The sequence below is a fragment of the Teleopsis dalmanni genome, chromosome 2 (genome assembly GCF_002237135.1).
Source record: "Teleopsis dalmanni isolate 2A chromosome 2, ASM223713v2, whole genome shotgun sequence".
Classification (NCBI taxonomy): domain Eukaryota; kingdom Metazoa; phylum Arthropoda; class Insecta; order Diptera; family Diopsidae; genus Teleopsis; species Teleopsis dalmanni.
The window spans coordinates 208,494,947-208,506,982 of NC_051847.1; the positions used below are offsets into that span (position 1 = coordinate 208,494,947).

General features: G+C 26.8%; 2 protein-coding genes across 2 annotated transcripts; one reads left to right on the forward strand and one right to left on the reverse strand.

Moving 5' to 3' along the window:
• Positions 1-4,978: 4,978 nt before the first annotated feature.
• Positions 4,979-9,859, reverse strand: LOC119682121 (vacuolar protein sorting-associated protein 16 homolog). The gene is made up of 13 exons (XM_038095472.1): positions 9,616-9,859; positions 9,362-9,551; positions 9,112-9,258; positions 8,924-9,053; positions 8,172-8,860; positions 7,991-8,118; positions 7,288-7,436; positions 7,102-7,223; positions 6,868-7,029; positions 6,540-6,811; positions 6,345-6,476; positions 5,223-5,423; positions 4,979-5,154 (listed from the first exon to the last, which is right to left on the reverse strand). Exons 1-13 carry the CDS (start codon positions 9,669-9,671, stop codon positions 5,007-5,009), a joined length of 2,526 nt encoding a protein of 841 aa, XP_037951400.1. The 5' UTR covers positions 9,672-9,859; the 3' UTR covers positions 4,979-5,006.
• Positions 9,860-10,732: 873 nt separating this feature from the next.
• LOC119676648 (tryptophan--tRNA ligase, cytoplasmic-like) lies at positions 10,733-11,700 on the forward strand. The gene is made up of 3 exons (XM_038087900.1): positions 10,733-11,150; positions 11,216-11,444; positions 11,514-11,700. Exons 1-3 carry the CDS (start codon positions 10,967-10,969, stop codon positions 11,698-11,700), a joined length of 600 nt encoding a protein of 199 aa, XP_037943828.1. The 5' UTR covers positions 10,733-10,966.
• The last annotated feature ends 336 nt before the right edge of the window (positions 11,701-12,036 follow it).

Genomic DNA, 12,036 nt, shown 5'->3' on the forward strand with positions numbered 1-12,036 from the left:
ATAATAATAATAAAATAATTAAACCATAAGCGTATATTAGCTATCAAAAAAAAATAATTTTATTATTTTTAAATAAAAAAAATAATTTTATTACTTTTTTTAAAAAGGTTTATGTTAAAAAAAAGTTCAAATAATTTATTTTGATTGTATTGAACCTGACATTTTGCAATTAATTTAATTATCTTTTTAGGTGGTTTATTTTAAATATAAATTATTTAAACTCATAATAATTTTTGTACCATTAGAATTAAAAAAAATGTATAAAATATATACAAAAATAATTTTAATTTAATTTGAAATTTAAATATATAAACAATTCAATTTCTTTAATTCAATAATTAATAAAAAAAATTTGAAATTAATATTAAAATAATATTAATAAAGAAAATTTAATGCCGAATAAAAATGAATAAAACTATGGTTTGTTAGAAATATAGATGGATATATATAATAATTAAAAATATTACAGCATTATATAATTGTAAAAAATAATTATATCTGCAAAATTTTTGATATAATTTAAAAAAAAAAAACTTTTACCACTAACTCCATTAAATGTGCATAATAATTGAAAACTTTACTTATTGGAATATTAATAAACTTTTTGTTAAATAAAAATAATAATATAAAAAATAATTGGTTTTTGTTTATTAATAATTCAAGTAAACATTTTTAAAAATAAGTGTACATATATTTAAAAAATAATATAAATTTCATATAAAATATATGTGGTTTCTTCGGTGTTTAGATATCTTTAATGGAATATCAATTACAACAATAAATGTTTAAACAATTTTAATTACAATTGTTAAATATTTTATTAAATGTGGTTTATATATACATTGGCATAAAATTTAATTAAAGATATTAAAAATAAAAAATTATAAAAACATCTATAGACGCTTATTAAATTCATGTATTTAAAAATAAATGTGTACAATAATATAATATATTACCTAAAATAATATATTATTATTTTTAAATCAATTTATATAACGATTTTCAACAAAATATCTACTACAATTGAAAAAAATTATACCTAAAATATATTTCAATACTTTTGTGTTTATATAGACAAACTATAATTTAAATTGATAAGTAAATTTCTAATAGAACAATAATCAAAATAATTTTTTTATTGATTGAATTTTAATTATAATAAAATAAAAGAAAAAATAAAATAAATGAGCATAATACATATACAAAATAAATACATGTTTTTATATTTCATTACAATCAAAATAAAAATTATTACAAAAAGTCTGCTAATTATTATAATAATAAATAACATAAAACAGGTTTTTGTCTTTGTAATATAATTATTCAGATATACATATGTACTGCAAAATCTAAAATATTATTTATATACAAAAAAAATTTTTCTTTTGTGGTTTTCAATATTATTTATTAAACATTTATAATGCAATAACTGATATATTTATAATTAAATAATTTTTATTTCATTTTATATCTTGAAAATAAATGAATTTAAATAGTATTTATAAATTTAAAAAATTTTTTTAAATAACAATTTTTTTAAATATATAGTGTGAATTTAAAAAATATTGTAATTATATATATTACGTATAATTAGTTTCTTCGTTTTCTAATAACTCTAAACTACAGGTAACATACAGTCATATTTATATTCCTCTTAATTTTGTTTAAGTCTCTCTTAATTTAAATTAGTTTCAATTGGCTTTGAAGCCTTCATTTTTTATATTTTGTTTTTAATTATGTTATTTAATTTATTGATTAAAAATTAAACAATCAAATATTAAACAATCGGATAAAGAATTTCACAGCTATTGAAACATTCAACAATATTTATAAAAAAATTTTACATTGTAAGAGTTTTAAAAAAATTTTTAACTTTAAATTGGAAAAAAATTAAAATTATATATAATATGCTTTCAAAACAAAATATTTTCGAAAAAAACCAATATTAAAATCTTAAATTAATGTGTTCAAATAATTTACTAATATAATCTAATTAAAAAAAATTGAAAAATATTTTTTTTTCGAACTAATTTTTATTAATCTATTTAAAAATAAATTAAAAATTAGTTAATAATAAAAAATAATTGTATTAGTATTATCATTTCACATTGACTTAAAGTAAGTTCGCAACTGACACACTTCATTCATTAATTTTTTAAATATATTGTAAATATATGTTGAATATAAATAAAATAAAATTTTTAAAATCAAAAATCATTTAAAATCAATATCTGCAAACACATATAAATTAATTTCTACATAACAAAAATAAATTTATTTTTGTGTAAAAACAAATATAATTAAAAATATGTTTCCGTTTCAAACACATAAACTCTTACAAAATTCATAATAATTATTTAAATAATAATATTATTAATATAAAAAAAAATAATAAGTAATATTATTCATTAATAGTATAATCGTAATATAATAATAAATTTAATTAAATATATGTTATATACTTATATATTTATATTTCATCTTAAATAAGACTGCTGTTTTGTTCGTAAATATGTAACAATATCGTACATACGCACTCGTATGTCCTATTAATATTATATATACATATATATATATAAATATACAAGTATATATAATACAAAAACTAATAAAAAAAATTTACTGTAAATGATTATCTTTACAATATATTCATAATAAACACAATAAACAAAATGAAATTAGTCAAATATTTATTATGTATCTTTATGCTTAATGTGATCTACTACAAATATGTATGTGTATATGATTAAAAATAAATAAATAATATATGTATGTCCTTTTAAATGTACGTATTAAATAAATAAATAAATAATAAGTGTTTTAAAAAATAAAAAACAATGTTTTAATTGGTTACGACAAGCGTGTGATATTCCGGTTTTAGTCAAGAAATAAATATTTTAGCTTCTATTGTTGTTGTTATTGTAACCCCCTCGGATAATATGACAGAAATTAAGATTAGTACATGGGTTAGGATGTGAGTAGGTATTAGTTGCATGATAAGAGAGCAGATTATTTACGAGCTACAATGGATTAGAGAAATGCAGCGGGTCCAAAGGTCGATCGGATTCAAGTTTCTGTCTGCGTTGCGGGAGTAAAGCAGATAGGTGACATCATGGGAATAGAGTTAAAGCATTAATGCATGACAATTAACTATTTAGTACATAGTAATATTTTGATTTCAATTGCGCTAGGACAGTTCTTGCTACTGCAAGATGTAGTTCTTTCTGGAAGATGTTCAGTGGAAGCCTATTAAGAATATTATTGCAAAGCAATCGTAATCTCGAAGAGGTTACTGCAGCTGTGCTGGTGGGCTACGAGTCTAGATTTATATTCGACTTCACTCATGTTCTTAGAGTCATAGGTTTCGATAAATCCTATTGCAAAGAAAGGGATCGATGAATGCATCTTGGAGGGAGAGCTTATTAAACGTGATGTCATTGAGATGTCCATCTATGTGGCACGCAGGGATATATTGCTTTGACAGCACTTGGTTATTCGCTTTTACAATAAGTATTCTAGATTATGTATAAAGATGATAAATACATATACGACATACGATAGCAACCGGTCGCAAGCCCCAAAACCGTGTTCTGATATGTTTTCCAAACACGCCATTGCATTTCGCAGAGTTGTGAGATCATATATGGAGTAGCATAGCGAGCAATAAGTCGTCCTATTGTTTTGTATGTGTCCAGTAAAGGTTCGTATCTTTACCCCATGCATAACCTGCGCTGGCTCTCAACACAATATTCCGATATTATTGGCGACTGCACATCCCTGTAGAATGTATAGAAAAGGTCAACATGCTGTCGAATACGAGACCCGGAATTTTTGGTTTGGTGATAGTAGGGATCTGGAATTCACCGATATTGATGTGCAGAGTCAAGGACACCTCTTTAAATCAGGAATTAAAGAGGGTGGCGGAAGATTTTATTGGTGTTACGTGAAGATTTTTATCATCAAAAAATAAGGCCGCATAGAGGAGATATCGATTTATCTTATTGTATAACGAAGAAAAGTCCCGCCCTGTAGCCTGTAGTTGCAATCGTCAGCACACGATATGATTCTAACTCCCTCGGTGGAGTGAGATTTGGGAGTTTCTACATGTGAAGATTGAGCAGTATCGGTGAAAGAACACTCCCCTGAAGGAGACCATGTTTCAATTTTGTGGCTTTTGATACCCTTTCTTTAAAATCAACGAAAGGTGATCTGTCTATAAGGTAGTTTAGGATCTATCGTTCTGTTGAATCAGGCATAGCTGCATGAAATGCCTTTGCCTTTGCATGGGTGATTTTGGTTGAGTTCAGTGGAGATTTGGGCTGTGATTTCACATTTTACCGTTTGCATAGTTAAATTTTTAAATTCATCATTCTGATTACTAATCATTTTTCTAACATACCGGTATTCAAAAAATTTCTTCTTGCATGACAATAATTTGATATCTAACGAAATAGAAGCCAATAAAATTTATTCTAATTTTAAAAAGTCATAACAACTAGTTACTGAAGGTTTAGTTTCTAACTACTATCACAGACTGGTGTCTTGATACTGAATGAGGTATGCTCTCTTTTTAAATTTCCTGAGAAAGTAAGGTGATTATCTCTGATACGATGTACTGCTCCAAATACATATATTCTTATCTATGTATGATGATAGGTAACAATAATCTATATTTTAGTTTCTAAATACTAGTTGGAATAAAAATTTTTTTTTAAATCTGTACTGTTCCATAATCCTATTATTGTTTTAAATCTCGTCACAAATACTATATGTGATTCGAAAGATCTTATAAGTTAACATTGATTTACTCCAATTGGAAGTTTTGTACCTATTTTATTTCATTCTATTCCAAAAGGATTATATTTAAAAACATCATATTTGCAAGGTACTGTATATATAAGTATATATTTGGTATAAATATTATTTTTAATATAATTCACAATAATTCTTTTCTCAGTTAATCTCTTTTTCTAATACATATTGGAATGCTTTACACGAACTTTTAATTATTTTTTTGATGATAATATTGCAATTTGCGCACTAATCTTCTCAAGCAACATTCGATTGCCCGTTGAATTTGCTTTCTGTTGTATAACATATAAAGAGTTGAGATCACGTTGTTCAAAAGCCGCTTCAGAGGCTTCCTCATATAATCTGAAATATATATATTTTTAATGTTTTTCTTTTTTTTTTTTGTTAATAAAATATCAAATAAATCTTACTCAGCACGTATATAGCAATGCACTTTACGATCATCTCGACATCTTAATATATATTTACGAGCTTCGTGCAAGTTGTTTTGTGCAAGACATACTTTAACAAAAGGTTCATAGCCTATGGGACTTTTCTTGCTCTTAGCAAACTTTTCTAAATCATCCCATTTGAATTTTTCTGATAATGTTTGTATCCGTAACCACCACCATCTGGTTGTAAGTTATAAATAATATTGATTATATTTTATTAAATAAGTAATTAAATAAATGTATATTGAATTTTTAATAATTACTAACTAATGTCAAGGCTATATATTATATATTTTGTTTTTTTTTTAATTCTAATCATAATACTTGGTGAAATCCCAGAACATTATTTTTGAAGATTTTCTTTAGAGTATTTACCAAACTCATTGGTTCCAAATCTTTCAAAGTGAAATGTTATAATTTTTGGTTCTTTTTTTTTTCTTTCCTATAGCTTTCGCAGTTCTGCCTTATTTTTCGGCACGGATGCCTAGAACTCCAAGAGTTTTGCTGCTTATTTTACTTATAAGATTCTTCGTTCTTGATAACTTGTAGCTTGAAATTGTTTGTTTTGATTCGTAGTCAATCGTAAGCTTATATTTATGGTCTGGTAATCTTGAAAAATAATTTTGGTTGTGATTTTAGGCTTCTTTTAATGAGATCAGTACCCGGATAAAAATCAAAGATGTTGAGTACACACTCATTCTATTTACGTTTTGTTAACTATACTAGTATGATGGTTAGATAATGTAAGAATTGCATCTCTCTTGGCAGAATAAACGCTCACTATATGGTTGGTGATAGCATTCTTGAATTTCATACATTATATTTTTGTGAAGATTTTTTTAATAATATAAGTAAATTTTGCTTAAAACTTGTAATAGTTGATACTTTCGGTTTATTATCTTATTTGTTGATTTATTTTTGTACCACGAATTAATAGTAATCGTTTCTATATTCAAAGATATAATAATGACTTGCCACTAAATATTATAATATTAAATAAAAAATTATGTAGAAATAAGCAATCTTGATTTTAAAATTAGAAGATAATTAAAAAATTAATCTATAGTCGAAAATAGATTCGTTTAATTTTCTATACATTACCTACGATCTGGAATTTTGAAATCACTTTTGATTTTTTCAGCTTCCTTCAATTCACCCATTTGGAGTAATTGCAATGCAGTGTCATGTATTGACATACTGTAAAAACCTACTTGTCCATGTAAATTACCATATCTTAAGAAAGAAATAATTTTATTAAATTATATATAAAGTTTAATATACATTAGCTAAGCTCACTTTTTTGTCAAAACTTTTTGCAGTTTCATTATTTTGCCAGTCTCAGAACATAATTCAGCTTCAACATTTTTTCTAGCCTGCGTATAGCTATTCGTGATTGCTGGTAAATGGGATTCTAAGGTATCACTTTCCAAGGCATTAGCAAAATGATATTCTGCTATAGATTTTTGATCATCTTCCGAATTGTAAATTTCATAAAGTGCAATACGACTAGATTGGCTCATGATTTTTTTATAAATATTTAATGCCACAGGATATTCTCTGATAATCATCTAAAATTAAATATTTATAATTTTTAAAGTTAATGTAAAACCTAATTTGTTCTTACATGAAAATTGTCAAGCATTATTTTCTTTTTAATTTCTAATAAAACAGTAGTAATTAATTCTGTATCACTGGACTGTGTTGCGCTTTGTACTGCACGATCATATTTTCCCAATTTTAGTAGCAAAGGAACTTGCAGAGATGCACGAGGTTCCAACTCTAAAAGCTGATTATTTACATAAAAATTAATAATTTATTTAGAAGATATTATATATATTTAAGAATTCATTAAATGCACCTTTATAGCCAATTCATCGCGTTTAACAGCATGTGCTTTCTCGGCAATATTACAAAATGATATGCCTTCGATGGAGGGATTTTTAAACTTTTCAATAATTTTACGCGCCACCTCATTATCATCTAAAATAATTAGAGAAATTTTTATTTTGTTTAATAAGAAGAAATTATATGTATATAAATTTACTTTTATCGTTCATAACTTTATGATAAGCCCAGTGTTCTAGTATCCACGATTCAGGTAGTTTTAAGTGTTTCGCTACTTGTATAGCAACTGCATAATGTTTACGAAACACAAGTCTGCCTAAGATAACCTCGGGTTTCAAATGTAAAAATCTAAAAATAATATTAAATTTTACTTAAAATACTATATACTTATACAAATGATATAAATGATCCATATTATATAGAATTAACAAAAACAATTTTTATCTTATTAAATTCTTCAACTGATTGCAGATTAATCAAGTTTTTTTAAAAAATATTTTCATATAGCTTTTAGAGAATTCAAAAAAACGTATTCTATCTTTTACATTCATAAGTTTTTAAAACTATCTGTAAGAATAAATCTTCAGGTTTTGAACATATTATCATCACATCTAATATAGATGTAAAGATTTGTGAGAATCTAAAACTAAATTAATGTATATTTTATTCCATTTTATCTGATATTTACTCCATCGTTCCTAACACTATATCTAGCTCACTCCGGTGTCCATAGACTAATCTTTTCTTCTTGTTGACCTTCTCAAGCATTTGGAAAAACTTACTTTTGTATTTTGTTTATATGTACTAATTTACAATAATAATAATACTAACTATTATAAATTTACATTTTTCCTAACAGTTATAATAAATTATATAGAATTCTTAATAGTAAAGTAACTTACTGCTTAAAAGTAAGTGGCATTGCTATTTTCGGATGTCGCAATGCATTAAGCACACGCAATATGCGTAGTATTCGCATGTATTCTTCTGGATTATGTGAGGGAATAAATCCTTTACCAAAATAGGCAGACTAAAATAAATTATTTATTATTAATAAATAATAAATTATTTTACAAAACGTACTCTTAATAAACTCTTTTGCGTTTCTGTGCAGAATTCGTAAGCAGCAGCTTCAATACATTCATTAACTGCTACATCCATTTTGTCACGGAACAAACTTATATACTCATCGGATTGGTGAGATTTCTCTTGAAATTTCTTTTGTGCTTCAAAAAGAAAACTTGATGGTTCTTGACTATTAATAGCAAATATATTCTGCACACATTTTGGCAATTGTTGTATCATTTCATGTGCACTATTGGTTAGTATACGTACACCATCCATTTCAGGTATTAAAAATATTGCTGGATCATAAGTGAAGAGATTCTTATCACCATTGCGATTGACCACAAGCAAAAAAGAGGAATATGAAATCGCTACAGCATCAGCAGCATTACTTTCAGTATTCATAATCCATTCGATTTGTCGTGGTATATCCTTACGTCCAGTATCAAATTCACAAAATTTCTTTTTCATATCCACAGAACCTAACCACAACAGTCCAGTATTGGTATATAAAGCCAAATTTTGATTGTCATATGATGTGGACATTAGTAATAAACGATCGAATGGTTTATCGAAAAGATTACGTGCAATAGTTCCAACTGCTTCACCCGGAAATAGACGTATAACTTCGTTATCGCGCCCTAACAAACAGTAACTATTACGATCTTCAGTCACAATTGCCCAACAAGTGCAATCGGATGGAGATTCTATATAATATAAGTAGAGGATTTAAATTTACAATTTATGGCTTAAAATACTCTAAAACGTACTGGGAATTTCAGGCAATTGTCTTGTGCGAAAATCTTTAGTATTACTTAATTTTACAAAAATGCGACCACTAGTTGTCATTACTGCAATACCAGTACCAGACGAGGATTGGAATATTTTCGCATCCACTATCTGAAATTAATTGTTTTTTTTCTTATTAAAGTGCATAATTTTGTTGTATTCAGTTTACCTTTGTTATGCTAGCTTCTTGACCCATGCTATATGACTCCTTTTCTCTACCAAACATATCGTATATAAAAACAAGTGCATCATCTTGCACGCATATTAATTCCTCAGTGTCAGACCAACCCATTGTTATTAGTTTGCCGTGGTTCCACTAAAAAAATTTTTTTTTGTTGGATTTTAATTTATAATTAAATTGCATTTTGTAATTTTGATTCAATCAATTTTTACATAAATAAAAATAAATTATGCCTTACCGATATATTGCCCAGCTCTTCTCCAGCTGTATTAAATAGACGTATAATTGGTTTTGCACTGCCTTTAACTGGTACAATTTGTGTTGGATCTCTTATAGCTGCTATTGGGCCACCAAATGGTGCACCAAATACTTGCATGTAATCCAATTCCATACCCCATGGCCAGTCGGGAGTGTGCAAATCCAATTTTCTGAAAGATTATGGGCGTATGTAAACAGCATTTCATAAGTATATTTAAATGTCTAAATTTTTACCTATATGTATCTGGTCTTAATACGAACCAGTCGCCTGTATTATACATAACCGGCATTTTATGAAAAATATAACTTAAATTATTTAATAAAAGTCTTGTTTACAAAATAACAAAGCAAAATACTGTTTCAATTGCCAGCCAGAAGTTTGGATATTCACAATGTAATGACAATATGTTTCGCCATGAAATCAATGACGCACAGTTGAACTTATTAATGTTTATTGAAGGGTTTCATAAACTTTAATTAACCTAAGTTGATGCTCCCATGCTAAACCGTATGGAAGATTTTTTGGGATTTTTTGCTCTGCACACATTTAGCCATTTATCAACACGTATCGACACATCACTACATTATCGGCACAACTTAGAATTTCCCTCATTTAAAACGCAACTTAGCCTAACTCGCATACGTCCTTAATAATACATCATTTAATAAAATTTAATATATAATTAATATATTAAATCATTTATATACATTTTATATGTCAATTACATAGTTAATTATTAAAAACAAAGATATTATTAAATACTTACTACCTTAGTGTCTTTGTTTACAGTCACCTGTTGTTTGGTTATATTTTACATATGAAATATATGACATGTCAACTTTTGGTAATTGCCCTTGTAGGAAATTTATTTTTAAAGGTTATATTCCACAATTTTCGCCTTAAATGAGTTGATTTATTAATAATGAACTAATTTATATAAAAGATTTTTGTATGGTAAATCATTCTCATTGTGCTATTGTGAATGTGCTATAAGTGAAAAACACTTTAAATTCTTTTATTTATTGTTAACAAGTTAATACTTAATCAGGCTTGAATAATCTAAACTATTATTAATTTGGTTATGACAATATATTTCAAAATTCCCTGCATACTTAACATTGCTTTTAATTCATTATTCATTTTAATTTTCAATTTTATATTAATTATTTTTTTTTATACAAAATATAGTTTGCAGGCATTATGTGTATATATGCAAGTTCTACTTTTTGCGAAGATATGACTTTTGACAGATGGCAACAGTGATGCCAATTTGTCAATTAGTGACTTCAAGCGTTCTATCCTGATACATCCTGATACATTAATATAGAATCTTTATAATAAATATTTTTTATATAAAAAGTTATTATTAATAATGAACAGCAAAAGAATTATAATCTATATGACACCCTGTAAAATTTGCCGCCTATCAGCTGTTTTTTGTTACTTGTTTATTCTGTTTTGCTATGCCAAAAAAAAAACAATTTCGTTAGCCAGTTCTTTTTATCTTCGTCGACTACACACGTGCAGTTCTGTGTTTGTTAGTATTTGACTAATTGCTTAAAACAATTAGAAAGTATTTGAAAAATGTCTGCAAACGAAGTCGTAACGGAGGGAGTTGAAGCTCTAACGCTGACTAATGGCAAAGATGGAGCTGGGGACGATATGGTAGCTACTGGAGTTGAAGTTGTGGTGCAAGATGATGACATAGTTAATCCATGGAGTGTAACCAGTTCGACTGATGCTGGTGTCGATTATGATAAACTTATAAGTAATTATTTTTTAATGCAAATTTGCAAATATTACTAATATTTTTTTTTTTTTTTGCATGTATAGAGCGATTTGGGTCTAGCAAAATCGACGAAGAATTGATTGCACGTTTCGAAAAGATAACAGGCAAGCCAGCACATCATTTTATCAAGCGTGGCATTTTTTTTTCGCATAGAGATTTGCACACAATTCTAACACTTAAAGAACAGGGCAAACCTTTTTATATGTATACGGGACGAGGACCAAGTTCTGAATCACTACATTTAGGTCATTTGATACCATTTATTATGAGCAAGTAAGTTAAGTTAGTTTGAAAATTATGAAATTGATATATATGGGTTCTCTTTATATCTACCATTCATAGATGGTTGCAAGAAACATTCGATGTTCCTTTAGTTATTCAATTAACTGATGACGAAAAGACTTTGTGGAAAGATCTGAAAGTGGAGGCCGCTATAAAATTATCGCGCGAAAACGCTAAAGATATTATTGCTATGGGTTTTGATCTTGATAAAACCTTTATATTCAATAATTTAAATTTCATGGGGTGAGTTATCTTAATATTTAATAATTACTTTAATTTTTTGTGAGTATTTTATGTATAATAAGTTTCTGAACAATGCCTCTTCTACAATTATTATTAATATTGTGAAGTATGTAATCATATACTGACCACACACACCAAACTCATATAAGAATTGTCGGGTTTACGTCCCGGAACCACTCGTTCGACGATTGCGTCGTTCAGGACACCCAAACGAACAGATCCTTGCAGGCTACAAGAACAATAACATCAGAATTGTTGTATTTTGTAAAATACTTTACAATATAAGTAGGATTAAGTTCTGTTATGAAGAGGGAGTATATATAGCATGTATATTCAGGAA

Coding starts and splice junctions, on each gene's coding strand:
- LOC119676648 (XM_038087900.1), top strand. CDS start 10,967: ATGTCTGCAAACGAAGTCGTAACGGAGGGAGTTGAAGCTCTAACGCTG. Junction 11,151..11,215: donor CGATTATGATAAACTTATAA/GTAATTATTTTT, acceptor TTGCATGTATAG/AGCGATTTGGGTCTAGCAAA. Junction 11,445..11,513: donor ATACCATTTATTATGAGCAA/GTAAGTTAAGTT, acceptor TACCATTCATAG/ATGGTTGCAAGAAACATTCG.
- LOC119682121 (XM_038095472.1), bottom strand. CDS start 9,671: ATGCCGGTTATGTATAATACAGGCGACTGGTTCGTATTAAGACCAGAT. Junction 9,054..9,111: donor AAGAAGCTAGCATAACAAAG/GTAAACTGAATA, acceptor AATTAATTTCAG/ATAGTGGATGCGAAAATATT. Junction 7,030..7,101: donor GCGATGAATTGGCTATAAAG/GTGCATTTAATG, acceptor GTAAATAATCAG/CTTTTAGAGTTGGAACCTCG.